The sequence below is a fragment of the Hippocampus bargibanti genome, linkage group LG04 (assembly GCF_051943395.1).
Source record: "Hippocampus bargibanti isolate YZ-2025 linkage group LG04, ASM5194339v1, whole genome shotgun sequence".
Classification (NCBI taxonomy): Eukaryota; Metazoa; Chordata; class Actinopteri; order Syngnathiformes; family Syngnathidae; genus Hippocampus; species Hippocampus bargibanti.
In genome coordinates, this window is record NC_142737.1 from 9,012,524 (window position 1) to 9,031,304 (window position 18,781).

Genomic DNA, 18,781 nt, shown 5'->3' on the forward strand with positions numbered 1-18,781 from the left:
AAAGTTTTGGAAAAGCCAATAAATTACTTGTAATTTGTTTTGACTCTGCTTTTAATTCACTGTTGTCAAGGGTTAGGGTTAGGGTTAATGCATATGTGAAAAAAAAGCTTCACAGTGTGGGCATATTACAGTGTGGGCATATTACAGGGTGTCATCTTTTTTGCCTTTTTATTTTATTTGACATCATTAATTTCGAGTAGCAGATTATGAATATCAAATGTAACAAACATATGTGTATGTCTCTGCTTTTCGATCGTAATTGGGAGTTCTAATTGGAATGCTGAGAGCGCTGGAAGGCCTCCATTTCCCATAATGCGTTGCGTAAAATTTACGGGTGACGTATTCTTCTACTTCCGCCTTGAAGTGATGATGCAATTTTTGCCTTGTTGGAAGCAGGACGCTTTTCACAGGAACCGGAAACGCAGTGACTGACAGCAACGATTGAGCATAGCCTGACGACGAAAATAAGAACAAAGACGGCGAAACCCAGATACGTTTGAAGTGGAATTTTATATTCTGTGGTAAGAAACCTGATTCTCATACAAAGTCAGTGTCCTGAAGGAAGTTTGCGGCGTATTGCTTTCGAACATTGAACTGATTATCGTACCTTGCTTATCAAGCTAATGCTAATTAGCTCCAATGGCTTACAGATATTGCTTTAGCATTCCAATCGTCCTTATAATAAGGTGTTTTTTTTAAATCTAAGCCATTAATTAAGAGTGCAAATAATGCGTGTCACTTTCATAATTTTGACCCACCCGTCTGCCGTCACCAGACCATCATATAGACATTACAATACCAAAAACGTAAGAGTTTGTTTTCCACGACACTTGTCATCCGCTATTTAACAACGTAAATCTAAGGTGAAAAGCATTCGGTCGTGAAATCATAATTATCTGCATGTTATGATGAATGTCGCCTTTGTGTTGACATTGCTTGCACATCAGGAGAGGCGGGAGGGGGCGTGGCACACTAGTAGATGAGATCATTCTCAGAGTGATGCAACATGAAGAAACGTCTTCGTTCACTATATCGTGTGTAAAGTTTTGATTCCTGCAACATTCCATACTTAATTCCCCTCACATTGCAGGTGAATTATGCCTTATTTTGTGACAATACCTAATTTGAAATATGTCCTTTACAGATGGCCATCACAGGAGACCACACAAACCTGGATGACCTGCTTGGGTTGGAGTTTGATGACGGCCTGGATGGAACATCTGAGGGGCAGTTATTTGACTTTGTCAGTACGCTCATTGATTCTTGGCACTCCGAACAGGATGTAAGGCTTCCGAAATGGCTTTTTTATGTATGAACTGACATCTAAAAATGGAAAAAAATGCTGAGGCACGGCACAAATGTTGCTTTTTATTTTGCCAGTAGCCACCTCACGATTTCATTATAACTCAGAGGGTTGTGATTCACTTTGAATATTTATAAACAATGTATCTTTTGCACGCTAAAAACAAATGATTTGTTTATTCATTTGAAAATGTGTGTTCATGATGGGAAACCAAGCCAGAAATGGCACTTGTGTGGCACTCAAAATAAATTGATTGTTCAATACAATATGGTAATTAGGACTCATGCAATTTTAATTACAATTACAAATTCATTTCATTAGGTAGATGGCAATGTAATTATTGTATTTACTACTCGTATGACTGCCTGTAATACCTGTAAAGCGCCACTAGGTGACAGTATTACTTTACAAACACTCCTTTTGACTCCACTAAAGTCAAACTGGTTTTACATATTGCGATTTATTCATCTCATTTTATGTGGCATTGATTGATTTCTCTTACATGACGTTACAGATATTTCAATTGTTGAAACGTTGCCATAACTGTTGTTGATTGCTATTTCACATCATCAAATTCTTCACCCTCATATGATGTTACGGGTCAATTTTACCCATTTCTGTTTTTGTGTTGACTAAAGCACTGGATATCCTTTCTTTTTCCTTTCTTCAAAACAGTTCTAAATTATCCCAATGGGATATAAAATCTGATTTCTCTCTTTTCAAGTATGTTTACAACATCTCAGAAACAAAAAAAACAGTTATTTGACTGTCTTGTGTGGATTTTTACATACTGGTAAAAATGACCCACAACATAATTAACATGGTTTTTTTCAACATAATATGAGGGTTATGAACTCTGTGTCACATGCATAAACATTGTATCATTAACTCAAGCATTGGATTGGATTGGAATTACCTATATTTGTCTCGCAGTGGAGAAATTTACATTTCACAGCAGCAAAGTGATGAAAGGAAAGAAAGAAGTAGAAAACAAAATACAGGATGCATGAGTGATTGATTTACTTGACATGTGTCCGTTGTATACGTTTGTCATTGGTCTTTGTTTTCCCCACTCAGGTGCTCAGCTTGTTTCAGGAAGAGGAAAAAATAGGGACTCACAGCCCCTCCCATTCCCCAATGGGCAGCGACAGCGGAATCTCCGACTCTAGCAGCAACACCTGCCGCATCCACAACGGCACCCCCGTGGGTTGCCTAAGCCCCGAGGACGTTGACGTCGACGTCTTTTGCAGCCACACTAACTCCACTTCAAGCCCAGTGTGCTCTGAACCCCCCTTGGTTGCTGAGGAGCTGCAAGCAGAGAACCCCGAGGCCTTGCAAGTCCATGCGGATCATAGTTACTCGTTGCTCGGGGCCAGATGTGAAGACGTGGATGCCCTGCAAAGTGTGTGGGCCGAGAAGCCTGACATGGATGTCTTCATCGATCTGGGTATGTGTCAGTATGTGCCCAATACATTTATATAGTATAAAGCTGCAAAACTGACCTACCTTCAATCACGGCCACAGATAATCTGGTGACTGAGGAAATGGAGGAGAATTTTGCCAATGATTATGACGGCGAGCTGCCATGCACACTGGCCATCGAGGACTCGCCACTGGAAACCACGCAGCACGACTACATGGAACAGGTCAGTTCATTCAGATGCCATTCGTGATCTTTTAGCTCATGTATTTGTTTTTTCTACTTTCATTCCTTTCATCACTTTGCTGCTGTGAAATTTCTCCATTGTGAGACTAATAAAGGCAAATCCAATTTCCAATTTCCATCTTCATCGCAATTTGCAGGACGGTACTCATAAACTGCTCTTTGGCCTTTTTTTTCCTTTTACAGTTTCAGTTCAAGGAGATTGTGCTGTCCGAGGAGGAAAAACGGCTTTTGGCGAAAGAAGGAGCAACTATTCCTTCTCATATGCCTCTTACGAAGGTAACCACACCCAGTGGAGAAAAAAAACATAATAACTAACAAGGGTCGGATTAGCAACAATGTCAGCATCACACGCACCAATCAAGGCACACGACACCCACAACGGTAATAAACACACGACATGAATCTCACTGACATGCGAGATGGTTACAAACTCGGGATTAATGTCATATAGCTCATTCACTGCCAGATGTGCAAGAATGTGTCCACTGCAGTGCCAGGGTTTTTGTCATTTTTCACTCAAATTGCAGGACCCACAGAATTTTGAGTTTTAGGACCACATAAACATTCAATACAGCGTCAGAAAGCTTAGACTCTCTTCTTTCATCAGGAAAAGAGTTAATTCTTAAGTTATGTGGTTTGGAGTTATCTGAGTTTGAAACGGGGGCGGCTGTACAAAATACAATGCAATACATATTGGTTTACATAGCGCTTTAACAACAGCTGAAGCTGGAACAAAGCGCTAACATGGAGAAAAGGGGAAATGCTAACCCCTTGTGGAAGGGAAAACGATTTCCAGAGGCCATAGCCAGCGCTTTATCGGCACCCCCAGCAAGAAAAACCAAAACCCGAACAAATTCGGGAATGGCGCTCTGTCATATTTTCAATTCTTGAATACATTTATGAATGGCAGTGAATGAGTTAATTTTTGAATTTTGCCAGTTTGGGTTCTACCTCATGTTGTTGGTTTAGTGTGTCATGTCATTGAAAGTCGTACGGATCAGAATCAGAAAGACTTTAATAGTCCCACAATAGGGAAATGTGCAATCTACAGCAGCAAAATTGAAAGAGATAAAACAAAGTATTCTATGCACAAAAGAAAATGTCAGGAGACTGAAATGTACAACTGCACAAAAAAATCATAAAAAGAACTGTACATACTGCAAAGAATAAAAATATTTCAAAGTATAAAAACCATTTGATATATGGAACTGTATGATAAAGTCATCGCTGTGCGACAGATTTCTTTAACAACTTGACGATTGTTAGTCGCTGCCTAACAAACGCCACAACCTCAATTTGCATATCATGCTGTTTCTGCGGACGCAGGCTGAGGAGAGGACCCTGAAGAGGGTTCGGAGGAAGATCCGCAACAAGCAATCAGCACAAGAGAGTCGCAAGAAGAAAAAGGTGTACGTCGACGGCTTAGAGAGCAGGTGAGATGAATTCCTTCTTTGTTTGCTCTGTTTGTACTTTGGAATGAGAGCCAGACAGGAGACTGAAAACCTTGTAGCACCAAAAACCCCCATTCCCGCCTGGCCTAAACAATGAAAGCCACTCATGTGAGCTGATTGTTTTACAGCCACCTCACTCTTTAGTTTCCATTCAAATGCAAAAAAAAAAAACTCTCATGAAAGAGGGTTCATCCATACGTAAATCCCATTATCCTAAATTAAAGAGCGCTAGTGCTAATTAGCGACGTGATCATGATGAAGTGACTGAAACTCGTCTTGCCCCTTGCCCCCTTTTAGGGTCGCCGTCTGCACCGCACACAACGTGGAACTGCAGAAGAAAGTCCAAATGCTCCAAAAACAAAACATGTAAGAAGATTCGGTGACGCCCAAGCAAAGATTTGCATAAAATTAACATGGTCGTCCTCGCAGGTCTTTAATAGAGCAGCTAAGGAGACTGCAGGCCGTGGTGAAAATGTCCACCCTGAAAGCCAGCACGACCAGCACGTGTGTCATGGTGAGGAGAAAAAAAAATCCCTTATTTATTTGATTTGATTTTTTTTTTTCTTCATGCAATGTGCTTTGTACTCTTCCAGGTGTTCCTGCTCTCCTTTTGTCTGATTGTCTTCCCGTCGGTGAACCCTTTCGGCAGCAACACGGAGAAGAAGGAACTCTACCATCCTTCATCCAGTAAGCGTTTTCCCAACTGCGCCCGCTTTCTGTTGTACAGTAATCCCTACTGTGCGGTTTGATTATCGCGGCCCTTGATGCATCGCAGAATTTTTTTTAACCTTTTTTTTAAGTCGCAAATAGCAGCGAAAGTAACTGCAGTGCAGTACTATAAAACAACAGCGGGTCACAGAGAGCAGTGTACAGCATTCAGTAGATTTACTGTTGTTATTTTAGAATTTAGTCATCCATTTTGAGGCATTACTGTGCTCTAAACGCACAAAACCGAACATAAGTTCAGTCACCAAGAACATCGGTTTCATTTGGTCACACCTGACAAGGAGTCGACAATGAATGTAAACAAAATCTTCATCACTTTGCTTGCTGTTATGTTAATCGTCTTGTTTACATTCATGTGATGTCGTCGCTGTCAACTCGAGTTTTTTTTTTTTTTTTTGTGCTGACTCGGGCCAAAACTGATTGGATTGGATTAGATTAGCCTTTATTAGTCTCGCAGTGGAGACATTTACATTTCACAGCAGCAAAGTGATGAAAGTAAGGGGAAAGGAAAAGAAGTATAAACAAATACAGGAGCTGCTGTAAACGTAGCTACTCTCGCGACGCCATCTTGAAGTTAAAAAAATAAAAATTAGATAACAAATAATGTGACACAACGCAAAAGACACACAGTCATTCAATCAATCTTAAGCAGTTTCTGCACCCTCTTTTCCGCATGAAGAAGTTCTAGATAAAAAATGAGAGGATCAAAGTGTCATTTTCACCAGTGGATCAGGGAGATCATGGTGGAATGTGCACGTCTGCTACAATCTAAACGTTGAATGCAAACACATAGCAGTACCATCCATTGACGGAAAGAGATTGTCTCACATCTCCTGTCCCACGTAAATCCACTTCAATTCCAACCCGCGACAGTTCCACATATGCATCGCAATCGATGTATATTTTTGTGTTGCGCACCACACCGAGAAGCAGATCTCATCCTTAATAGTCAGAAAGTGGCATTTTGCAAACTCCCATTTGCTTTTATTTACTTCTGTCCCCAAGTTAATGATATAGATACCGTATTTTCCAGTGTATAAGGCGCACCCAAAAGCCTTGGTTTTCTTCCAAAGATGACCCTGCGCCTTATACACTGGTACGCCTTATATGTCAAGTAATATTGAGGCACAACAGGTCTCAAGCTAAATGGTGAAAGCAAACACGAAGCTGTACCATGCATTGACGAAAAGAGATTGTCTCACATCTCTTGTCCCACGTAAATCCGCTTCAATTCCAAGCTGCGACCGACTGGCCGAGGGACGACACTACTGGACAGCATTCAACCTACCTGAATGCTTATCCCTCCTTCTGTTCTTGCATCACGTTAGTTCAACTTGCGTACTGTGCATTTTCTTGCACGCCATTACTACATCCATGAATCTACGGGCCGTTACGTCAAGAAAGACGAGTAGTGTACCTGCAAATATTAGACTGTATATACTGTGTATTGATAGTCGACTGTTTACATTATTGCATTAAGGTTTTGTACTGTACTACAAACATTTACTCTCCTTCATTATGCACGTCCTATACTGTGTTCCACTAAATTTGGCCTTATAAATATTTTTTGTACTCATACACATGTAAATTTACCAATACATGTACAGTTCACTACATCGCAGTTTTTTGTTTATCGCGGGTGGTCCCGGTCTGCATTAACCGTGATAAAGAAAGGATTACTTTTATTGGGCAAGAGAGAATGGCAAAATCATGGCCATTTGATGAAATAGCTTCCTGGGATGAAGCGTAACAGATACCTGCACTGAAAAAAAAATCATTACCAAAAGATGAAAATTGAAACTCCTACAGTCACTTCAAAATAGTTCTGTAGCACCAAGATGCCTCAAAATATTTTTTTCTAACGCCGTATTTAACATAGAGACATAAACTCCCTCATTTCATTGCCCTTTGTTTTCCTCTCAGCACTTTTTGTGACAGTGTACATGTCATTCATCTACAAATGTAACTGATTACTGATGTGTGGGGGAAAAATGATGCATATTGTTATCAAAACAATGAAAAGGGAAACTTGAATTCAGCAGGCTTCACTTTTTAGTCACGTTATCACCCATTCTTCAACATTCCCATAATCGTCCTTTGTGTTTTGTTTTGCATTCACAGTCATTTCCCGAACTTTGCGCTCACTGCCGTCAGAGAGCACCGACGCCTTGGCCTCCCTAGAACTCGAGGATGACGATCCAGACCTTCACCTGCTTCCCCAAGCTGAACTCGAAAACATGGACGCCATCTTCGCGGGCGGTAAGAAAAATCACACCCCCGACTACCAGCGCGTGGAGCAGCCCGACTCTGAGACAGCCGTCAACGGCAACTCTTCGGCCGACTACCCCGCCGCCCCACAGGGGGCGGATGTGACGCCGGGGGTGGTGGGCACGGGGGCCGGGGAGTTACAGGAAGGCTCTTTAGACTCCGTGGTGGTGGCCTCTGTGGCGTATGAGGTCCCCGGATCCAAGGAGAACTGGATAGACCGGAACCCCCCGTCTGTTATATTACAGCAGCACCGTTCAGATGAGATGTAGCGTGGTTACGTATACACAGCACCTCCACGGGTATTCACGGTGCTTGACTTTTTCCACACTTGGTCATAACAACATGACAAAAATGTGTACATCACTGCAAATCTAACGCCCCCTTACCACCTTGTTTTAGAAAAAAAAATCACCTATACATATGGATTCACAGCTTTTGCCACCAAGCTCAACATTGATCTTAGCTGCATCATCATACCTGACAACCTTCGCTAAGAGCTGCCCTTATAAATGATGACAATCCCCGTATAAAAGTTGGAGTACGCTGTACAGTATTTGATAAAGAAACGCTAACATAGGTGCTAACACAGGCGCTAACACAGGCATTAACGCAGGTGCTAACACTGGCGCTAACACAGGCGCTATAACACAAGCGCTATAACACAAGCGCTAATACCAGCGCTAACACAAGCGGAAATGCAGACATCTTACCGCGCATGTGCACGTTATGCTTTTATAAATACGTACTACGCAGCGCTAAAAAAAATATATACGATTGAGGATGACTTTTGCTAGTTTGACGAGACAATACTAGCGATCGGCAGCAGCGTTGTCATTGGCTACCAGCAGTTGAGACGAACTGGATTTGAGCCAAAATGGTCTTTGTAAGATCGGTTCACAATGTTTTTTCCCCGTATAAAAGTATTACTACATTATTTGAAATGATAAAAAAATGTATAAAATACGGGCATAAGGTATAAATTCACAGGTATGCATCATGGTTCCGCTGATCAGGTTTCCAAAAGCTTAGTTGAGGTTTACCTGTGTTATAATTCACTTGATTGGACATGATTTGGAAAGGCACATACCGATATAGATAAGTTCCTTAGAGTTGGCAGCACATGTCAGAAGCACAAACCAAGCATGAAGTCATGTATCAAGAGCTCCAAGATTAAATTATCTCAAGCAAGAAATCTAGGTAAAAGGTGACAGAAAATATTCAGCTTTTTTTTTAACGTAAAATCCAGTAGAATTAGCCGAAATGCACCTAACGGACTCTCAGACCGTCATGGGGTTGCGGCTGCAATAAGTGGGGGAAAAGTGAAAACGCTGTGAATACTTTGCAGATGCGCTAAAGACGAGATAATAATTTTATTTTGTAGCACAGGAAAGCTGAAACAGGGTACATGCAGTCACACATTGAATAACCCCACCCACTATTTGAATTGTAGTAATTCAAATCATGACTTTTTAAAACCATATTCAAAACGGTAATCAGCCCCTTCCTCATAATGAGCTCACTGCTTAAAGGACAACCGACACCATTTTTTTGTTTCCTAACTGACATCAGAAAAACATTTTATAGCATCTAAGATACCCAAAACAAGCAGGCTGATATTTTTGGTCAAATGCAAGACACCAATAAAAATGAGTTAGAGTTTCAGAAGGTCCCGCCCCCTCGTTCTCGACGTCACGCCATGACGTCTTGCCTTGCTCGAGAATCAAAACAATGGCTTCAGATTCGGAGAAGATACTTTCTTGTTACTCATCCAGTTATGAATATGATTCAAATAGTTCTGAAGAGGAAAGCATAAATGTTTGCAATCGATTAAAGAAGTCCTTCTGTGTCATTTTGAGGACTGAAATGTAGCGTCCAAGAAAATGCACAAGATGGCGCCCAAGCTACGTTGTAAATGGGCTAATTTGTCGGCTGGGAATTTGTGTCAGCTAGTATCAAATAGTAGTCTTGGTGCAACACACGATTCATCATCGCGTTATTTATGTGTTTCCCTTCTAATTTCGCCATCAACAGTTCAACACGAAGTTTTCAGACCAAAGTACCCAAAATGCATTGTCGCTTTCTCGGTCAGGGGCGTTCCTGACGTGACGTCACGTCAGGCATCGTCATCAACTCGAAAACAAGACTTCCTGATTAATCAGCGCGAATCTTCAAATGTAAAATATAGCTATATGCCAGGGAATCTTTGTAAAATACGCTCAGTAGAAATCATTTGAAGTGATTTTACAAATTATGGACACAACTTGTCCGGTGGTGTCGGTTGTCCTTTAATTTAATCAATCAGAGGTGAAGTTTCTGACCGACCGAACCGTGATCTTGGAATCCATCTGTATACATTTTGATTCATTTTTTTTCTATCATGGGTCACACACAGTGGAACAATGCAAAGAATTGTTCCCTTCCTCCCCAAAAAATGTTTATAATGGTCTTTTATGTTGATAAAGCACAAAAAAACGTGTCCTTTAGTGAATATTTGGGGGATTACTGTAATCTTAACTGTAAAAGGGATTTGCTATTGTAAACTGGTTTAATATTACTTTTGTTGACCCTAGCTGGGAAGAAAGAAAAAACTGCACAGGATAATCTCTCGGGATTATTTTTTTGAGACTATTCGATAATCTGATGGTGGAAAATATTGTGTACCGCTCTCAATACGGCGGAATATCTACAGTTGGAACGTCTCCACGGTGGCGTAGTAGTTTGTACTTAGTTTGTGTCCTCAAATTACTTCACTTTATATTCCGATGTTTTTAAAAAATGGGAAATTGAAGCTAATTTTAAGCATCAGTATTTTCCAGTGTATAAACCGCACCGGAGTATAAAGTGCACCCCCAATCAATGGTGTATTTTCAAACTTTTTCCATATATAAAGCACACTGGACTATAAACTACACCCTCAATGAATAAAAAAAAAATACCAAATATAATCTATAAATATATAAATGTTTTCCAAATATAAGGCACACAACGTTATAAGGCTATACAGTAGAGGCTTGGGTTATGCCTACTTCTACAGGGGCAAATGGAGTCGGTGGCTGCTGACAGTAGTTGCGAGGCCTGTTGCGGCTCAATATGACTTCACATATAAGGCATACCGGCGTACAGTATAAGACGCAGGGTCATCTTTTGAAAGAAATGAAGGCTTTTGGGTGCGCCTTATACACCAGAAAATACGGTAAAACAGTGTCATGTAGTCTGTCATGTTGAAATTTGGCTGGACTTTGAAAAGGAGGTGGATTTTCTGTCATATTAGAGACCTTTTGATATACTACTGTTACTTTATTTGCACTTTTCTAAACACGTAAAGGACAAAAATGACTTGCGCAGTCATAAAAATATTGAAATACAGTGATACCTCGGTTTACGAACGCCTTGGCTCATGAACTTTTCGGTTTACGAATGTTAAATATATGAAAATTTTACCTTGGCATACGAACTTTTTTCATACACGGAGCTGCCTCAATGAGTGATGTGTCGTTCGCGAATGAGCTCATTCTTCTAACAACAAAATGGCAGCCGACTTTTTTTGTCCTCTATTCCACGCCCCCAGTCTTCGGTTAAAGCCACGTGATTGGTCAATATTAAAGAGACAGGCAGACGACAGTGACACAGTTTCAATTTTGATAGTTCAAAGGCAGAGTGTAGACTGTAAGGTTAAAATATCCCATCAATCAGGCTCCACAAACAACCCGCACAAGCCATCTGTACACTTGATGCAAAAAGCTATCAACCCAGCTAAACAACACAATTCATGACGAACTAGATAGAATTATCACAGAGAAATCACCTACAAGGGACCATTCCTCAAGATGGTGAAAGAAGGTTACGTTCCTCATCAAGTGTTTAATGCCGATGAAACCGGCCACTCCATTCCATCAAGCCATCAACGACCATCACAAAGGTCAATAAAACAACTTTATTATATAGTACAGTTCATTTCTTTACTTATAATATCATACCACATTTATTATACATAAAATAAGGTATATTTTGTGTAGTTTTAAGGCTTAGAAAATTATGAAGTAGAAAAGTATGTTTTATGGCGAGCTGGGAACTGATTATTCTCATTTTAATGGTTTCCTATGGGAAATTATTTTTTGGGATACACACTTTTCACCTCACACACTATGTCTGGGAACCAATTAAGTTCATAAGCCAAGGTATCACTGTATTTCGTCGATAAATGACACAAAGCTGCATGATAGCGAATCAGCTTCCATCATTCATAGCTTTGATAGAAGGGTAGGCCGCCTAACTTGAGTGTTTTGGATCATTTGCACCATGAAGCCATTGCAGGACATTTGGCCTTGTACATAGATGACTTGTTCAGCGTTTCCCTTGTAACAAGGGTTTCCGTCCCCTTGTCTGGGCAGTCAAGTGATAAACTCGCAATTCCCAGTGATACATTTTTTTGTCTCAAATAAGGAAACTTTTTTTTGTATGTCTATCCAGATTATTCTTAAATGTATCCAAACTATAATGATGCTCTAAAATAAAAATGTGTTAACTGTACCCAAAGATGTAATGACCTGTTCTGTCAGTGAGGCATTTTTAATGTATTTCCATGTTACTTTGAATAGAAATGCCATATAAAGGGTGACTGCCCTGCATTGTGATAAAATGAGATTTTAAATGTGAGGAGGGGAAAAGGCACTGATTCAAGAAGAATAGCATGTAAATAAATTCAAATGATTGTAAGCTTTTCTGTACATCTTTACGTGTATGGTAATAAAGTTTTTTTATGTACCAAAGTGTTGTCTTTGGTTGTATTTTGATATTAACAAACTTTTCAGACATTATGTACTCTGTATAACAACACACAATATTACCACCAACAATTATAAATCTCACCCAGACTGTAATTACCACATAAGCTAACATCACCAATTGTTTTCTGAGCAGACATATGAGGAAAAAAAACAACTCATTATTGATCTCACACCCCAGGATGATTGCTCGTGATTATCTTTTAGAGACGGCCAACAATTGAGCATGTTGCTGACTCTAATCAAATGACAGGAAAAAATATGTTCAATCCAATGGTCCAAGTTTGCTTTGCCACGTGCACATTTCTGCTCTGTCCCGTGCTCGGCAAACAATTTGTAATACATTCGACATGACATCAGCCCTTTTTTGAAGGGGGAAATAAAGGCAGGTGACTCATCAGCAGTCATGACTCATTATTACGAAGCAACAAGCCTGGACTTGTTTGTGTGGATGAAATGTCATTCTCTAAGTCGCCTGAAGGTGGGGATATAAGGCTGGCTATTCGACACAAAGAATGGAGTCCTCGCAATAACAAGTTTGAGTTGAAGGTGCTTTCAAACAAACAATAAAAAAAAACATTACACTGCACGTGCCCTATATAACAATATAACTTTTGTTTTTTATTTGTTTTTAAACCAGGCTTCATACACGAGGTGAATAAAAATACGTACAGAATACTCATTCTTTCTCCCATTGTTTTTATTTGTAATTAATTTTAACTAAGCGTTCGTTAATTAAATAAAACGACTTCTCAATTTTAAATATTGTTAATTTACTATTTTAATATGATTACACTTTTTAAAAATTGGATGGTTGTTAACGAATTGAGAGTACACAAATCGCCCAGATGGAAGTCGAGCTTCTACCCGGAAGTGAGAGTCGTTGTCTCTCCGGTCAATTAAAACATAAAAAGGCGACGAGCCGGACTGCACGCGCATTTCTAATCCACTTTCATGCAAGATAACTCATTTATTGACCTTCTGTTGGATGCCTGTGAGTTTTATTTTAAAAAATGCACTATTTATAGACTGTTAATTCCCTGAGCTGGGAAAGTCCTGCACTTTGGAGGTTGCACTGAGATCACCTCTGTGAACCTTTCTCTGCTTCTCTCGTGCATTCAAAATCTCAACAAGTCTTGGGAAAGATATGCGTGATAATTATATAACCCCCTTAAAGAACAAGAGCAAAGGACATTACCCGTAACACTTTATCTTTTTTTCTTTTGTGATGTGAGGTTGTGTAAATAGGCTGTTAAAAACACGTCTAAGGGAATTCTTGGAAAAACACAATTAAGACGTCGATCGTAAACATGTTTTGCAAACGCATTGCCTTTTAACTTTCGAATCCCCCACAGAGACAACACGACACTTTTGATCGATTTTACTGAGTAATCAGCCAAGTAGAGTTCAAACCTCACTGTCCCGTTTTTTTTGTACACGGTGGTTATGTTGACAAAGGCAAAAGGAGGTGGGGGTGATTTCTTGAAAGTTCATAATCCTCCCCTGAGTGGGCTTGTCAACAAACCTTGAGCAGTAAATGCCGAGGGTGGAGGGAGGGAGGGGGGGACTTTTGCTTTTCTCGTGGCCGGCTTTCTGTTCACCAATCGGGGCAAAGCGTGAGCGGAAAAGACCGCCCCTTGCCGAGAAACGACGCCGGGCTGGCTATAAAATCCCCCAACTGCTCTTTCTGAGCTCAGAATGACGCCAGAGAAGCAAACTGACTACACCACACTGGAATATTTGAGCTCCACTTGCCTTGTCTTTTTTTGAACCCTTGCTTATTCGCAACTTGCGTGGATTATAATTATGACTCTTGAGGAGATTCGCGGACAGGAAAACACGATGGAACACAATGAGAGGTGAGTTTGGAACCAACTTAATGGATGATTTTCTTTTCCGGAAGCGTGCAGTCGTCTAAATGTGTTTTAATTTTCTGCTGGAAAAGGGTGCAAAGTGCAGGCACGGCACTAGAAGAACTGCTGCTCGCCGCTAAGAAGCAAGACTACCTGACAGTCGGCGTTTACGAGTCAGCTAAAGTCATGAATGTGTAAGTATTTTGCACGCATTGGACCTTTTTTTTTTTAATGAATTTTGTCGTATTTTTTTTTTGCACACAAATCGTCATGCAGCTTTTAACTAACCGTCCACTTCGTCTTCCCAACAGCGACCCTGATAGCGTCGCATTCTGCGTGCTCGCCACCGACCAGGAACACGCATGCGACATCGCCTTGCAGATCCACTTTACGCTCATCCAGGCGTTCTGCTTTGATAACGACATCAACGTGGTGCGCGTCACCGACATCGAACGCCTCGCAGATCTCGTGGGTGCAGACGAGGGCGGCGAGCCCAAGGACGCCCACTGCATCCTTGTCACGGTAAGAGCTTGGCACAAGTTGATTGCGATTAAAAAAAAAAAGAAAACCGAAACTGGTCACATGGATGACGTCACTCAATTGGAAATGCCCTTTCAATACACTACCTGGAAATCACGTGGTTCTACTATCTTTCAGTAACCCAAAATAGTTTCTTGCCATATAAAGTGCAACAGATGATTCAATATACATTTCGATATATATTTAATATATATGTCTAATATATAATGCAAATTTCCCCACTTTCTAGTTCTGTTTAATTCATAGCCTGCTGGTATTCTAATTCAATTTCCATCTGTATTGCAATTCCAGAGCCCCAGTGCCAATCCATGGAAAGATCCCGCACTGGACAAGCTGAGTCTTTTCTGCGAGCAGAGCCGCAACATGTGTGACTGGGTTCCCACCATTACTTTCCCGGAACGCTGAGTCAGCCATTCCTCCATCAGTCCCTTGAAAAACGCATCGGTGAAGATGACGATGATGATAAAAGAAAGAAAGAAAGTCCAAGGCTTCACTTGAAAGTGTTCCGGGCCTTTCTGCCTCACGTTTGTCTGGATTAGAAGAGCTGCGTGGCCGGGGTGGAAACTCACCATCTTATTCTACCCCCCCTCACCCCTCTGAAGCAACCTTCCAGTCAGTGCATTTTGGGGTCAGGACGTTGTGGATTATACCCTGAGGGGAAAAGCGCTCAGAAGCCAGTAATGTGGGGCGGCTTGGTGGTGTGCTGTGAGGACACCACAACGGACACTAAGAGAGGCGTTGCAAAAAGCCAGTGACGGCCCACTCGATGATTAGCAAGAAGACGTCGGCGGTGTGTGGGCACGACTGCATCAGACTGTGCAGAGGTGGATGTGAGAACGTGCGGAGGCCGAATGGGAGCTCATCAGATGGGAGTGATGCTGATCCAAGAATAGAGTGGCTGAAAAACAAACAAAGACTGAACATTTTCTTTATGTGCAGACATCAAGAGCGAAAGACTTGTGGAAAATCTTTGAGCTGCACTAAAATGACATTTTAGTAACTTATGACTCTTTTGGTAATTGTGCAAGCAAAACGCTGCGACGATAATTTGAATTTGCACACATTTTGTTCCTGATCTGTGAATAAATGTTTGAAATCAAATGACTTCTTGTTTCCGAATATTTTTTTTATTCTTTTTTTCTTCTGCAGCTTCATAAGAAAATATAACAAAGGGCTACACAAAAGTAACCAAATCACTTATTAGTCATGCAATGTGACTAACTGAGGTGTGACGTTTATTTGAGCAAGAATACACACCAACGGCCTCCTACGGAGAGGAATGCAAATCCTCTCGGGAAGAAGCAACACCAAATTGGTCATTAGTACTCATGCAAGAAAAAAATTACAATAGGTGAGGAAACTCTTTGATTAGAGCAGGACACAAAACTGATATTATCTGTGGTGTCATTTACAACATAGCTCTCTATTGCATTAAATTCAGTTTACTCTAAAAATTATGAACAAGATGCTTTGCAAAAGGGCACCTACATGCAACACGCTCATTATTTGCCTTAATGGAGGCGTGGTGTTTATTTTGAGCAGAGAAAACTTGTCGGAAGAAAGATTTATACATCAAAGCGTATTCTAAAGAGAGTAAGGCAGACGGTATGCAAAATTTCACAGGAAGCAACGCCATGGTGGTGCTCATGACTCCAAATGCAAAGGGCCCAATTGAGGTACGGCTTCTAATTGAGCAAAGGAAGCATAATATACACTAAAGTGTATTCCGGTGAAAGTGGTGCTGACAATATGCAAAAATTCACCCGGAGTAAGACCACAAGACTACATTAATTACTTGCCCTGTGAACAAAGAAATTGAGGTAAGGCATCTATTTTTGCAGGGGATTTGTAGGAGTACAGAATATGAGGACACGGACATGCAGACATTCATTCTGTAGCGGTTTGCAAGCAACACGTGTAACGAAGTTGTGCACAAGATTATATTAAATTATGAAGGAAGTGACGCAACGGCGCAAGAAATTAAATGTATTATTATTATTATTATTATAATGTGGCACCAGGTCCCGCCCATAGTTTCCAGAAGAATCTGGAAGAGATTTAGGGTGAGTCGCATTTCTCTGATGGTCTGGATTAACGCGAATTTTCATGACAATATCTTATTTTGTTCCCCCTTTTGTACTGTCTAGTGTTATCTATTTAGTTATTATTATTCATTTCGAGTCCAGATTACTTTTTGTGTCATTATTTAATTCACGTTTTGTCGAGTGGAATTTTGAAGCACAGTGGCTTCATAGTGCTTTTCTGTTGCACAGTTAATCACCAGACGAAACCCATGCGATTTCATCCATCCCTTCTGCCATACTGTGTTGCAGGTAATAATTGCTTCATTTCGTTTTTATTGTATAATATTTAGTTTCTTGTGTCGTGTTTCATTTGGACGTGAGTGTTCGTGACGGTTTGTACTGTGCACCATTACAAGCGCACCGCGTCTCCGCATACAGGGACAGTTCAGGGACATCATGTAAATAACAGAGTACTTGTGATGTATTCTCTTTTTCTGTAAATAACCACTATACGATCACACGTTGTTCATTCTGTTTTTTTATCTACAATGTTTTGCATATTGAGAACAATCTGGACAAGATTTAGGTCAATCACAAGACGAAACCCATGCGACTTCACCCATCCATAATGCCATACTGTGTTGCAGAAATAAAAAATAAAAAGACACATCCACGCGTCTGGTCTTATTAAGACGGCAGCATCGTGGAGATGAAGACAGTCACTGTTGTGACACCCGTCACACATGCCATGACAATAACGAACACAAATGCAAAGCCTCCTTTTAACCAGTGGATCAGGGACGTCATGGTGAAATATGCACGTCTGCTACAAGCTAAATGTTAAAAGCAAGCACGAAGCTGGAGCACTCATTGACAAATAAAGATTGTCTCACATCTTCTGTCCCATGTAAATCCGCTTCAATTCCGAGCTACGACAATTCCACATATGCGTTGCACTGACGCTCCTTTTTTCTCTTGTCTAACGAAAATACAAATTGAGGTGTGGCATCGATTGCAAAAGATGTTACATGCACTTGTGCATTCACCTAAGATAGTCAAAAAAGGATTAGCTGCAAGCTATGCAATGCTAGTAATTTATAATTTATGGCCTTTGGATTGGATTGGATTTGCCTTTATTCGTCTCGCAGTTGAGAAATTTACATTTGACAGTAGTAAAGTGATGAAAGGAATGAAAGTAGAAAACAAAATACAGGAGCTGCTGAAAAGGCAGCCACTCTCGCAGCGCCGTCTTGAAGTCAAAAGAACAAAACAATATGAAATAACAAATAACATGACAACACAAAGGCACAGAAAGTCATTCATTCTTAAGCACTTTCTGTACCCTCTTTGTTACACGAAGCAGTTCCAGATGAAAGAGGAGAGGATCAAAGTGTCTCTTCACCAGTGGATCAGTGACATCATGGCTATAAGTCCTAAAATTTTGGGTAGTCTTTGAAAGACTACAAAAAATTCACAAGCAACATCGCAGTGAAAATACTAGTGGGCCTCAATCTGCAGTATATATGCACCTAAAAGCTAGCAACCACTCATTTGATGACAATGAAGTTATAATATTAGCGAAAGAAAGTAGATGGTTTGAAAGGGGAGTAAAAGAAGCTATTTTCATAAAACAGCAAAACCCTTCACTAAATCGCCATGGTGGTGTGAGGTTTAATTCGGATCGTGCTTACAACACACTTTTGAGATCGTTACCACATAGGCTTAGTTATGCTGATGAGGTGATACCAGGACAAATGGGACAATCAGGCCAGTCGTAGACTATAATCTGTTAGGACAATAGAGGCAATCTGTCAGGACAACAGTAGTAATCAGGGTAGCCTCAGAAAATAGTCCTCTGCTCCCCCCACAACCTTAGTGCAGGGACCTATCATAGCAGAGGTCTGGCACCACCACCCCTGGACAGTAGGGATACATATATATAGCGCCAGAGCTACCAGCAAAAAAAATTGCTGACGAAGCCTCTTGGATAAGAAGCGAAACGTCTGACACCTTCAAAGAAGTACAGATGACGTCTGAAGAAACCTTTTCGTCAAGCAATATAATGTTGGCTGTTGTCAGTACTGCAAAAAAAAAAGACTTATTGAGGTATGGCGTTGAAGAAAACCGAGGTCATTATTTGAGGAAATATGTGATCAAGTGATATTA

General features: G+C 40.7%; 2 protein-coding genes across 2 annotated transcripts; both read left to right on the plus strand.

The window, feature by feature from the left end:
• Positions 1-363: 363 nt before the first annotated feature.
• Positions 364-11,919, plus strand: creb3l3l (cAMP responsive element binding protein 3-like 3 like). The gene is made up of 10 exons (XM_088993868.1): positions 364-521; positions 1,145-1,282; positions 2,381-2,750; positions 2,828-2,949; positions 3,153-3,245; positions 4,296-4,402; positions 4,718-4,786; positions 4,850-4,934; positions 5,014-5,107; positions 7,268-11,919. The coding sequence occupies exons 2-10, from the start codon at positions 1,145-1,147 to the stop codon at positions 7,681-7,683; spliced, it is 1,494 nt and encodes a 497-aa protein (XP_088849994.1). The 5' UTR covers positions 364-521; the 3' UTR covers positions 7,684-11,919.
• Positions 11,920-13,891: 1,972 nt separating this feature from the next.
• gadd45ga (growth arrest and DNA damage inducible gamma a) lies at positions 13,892-15,695 on the plus strand. The gene is made up of 4 exons (XM_088993869.1): positions 13,892-14,057; positions 14,144-14,245; positions 14,363-14,573; positions 14,883-15,695. Exons 1-4 carry the CDS (start codon positions 14,005-14,007, stop codon positions 14,994-14,996), a joined length of 480 nt encoding a protein of 159 aa, XP_088849995.1. The 5' UTR covers positions 13,892-14,004; the 3' UTR covers positions 14,997-15,695.
• Positions 15,696-18,781: the final 3,086 nt, after the last annotated feature.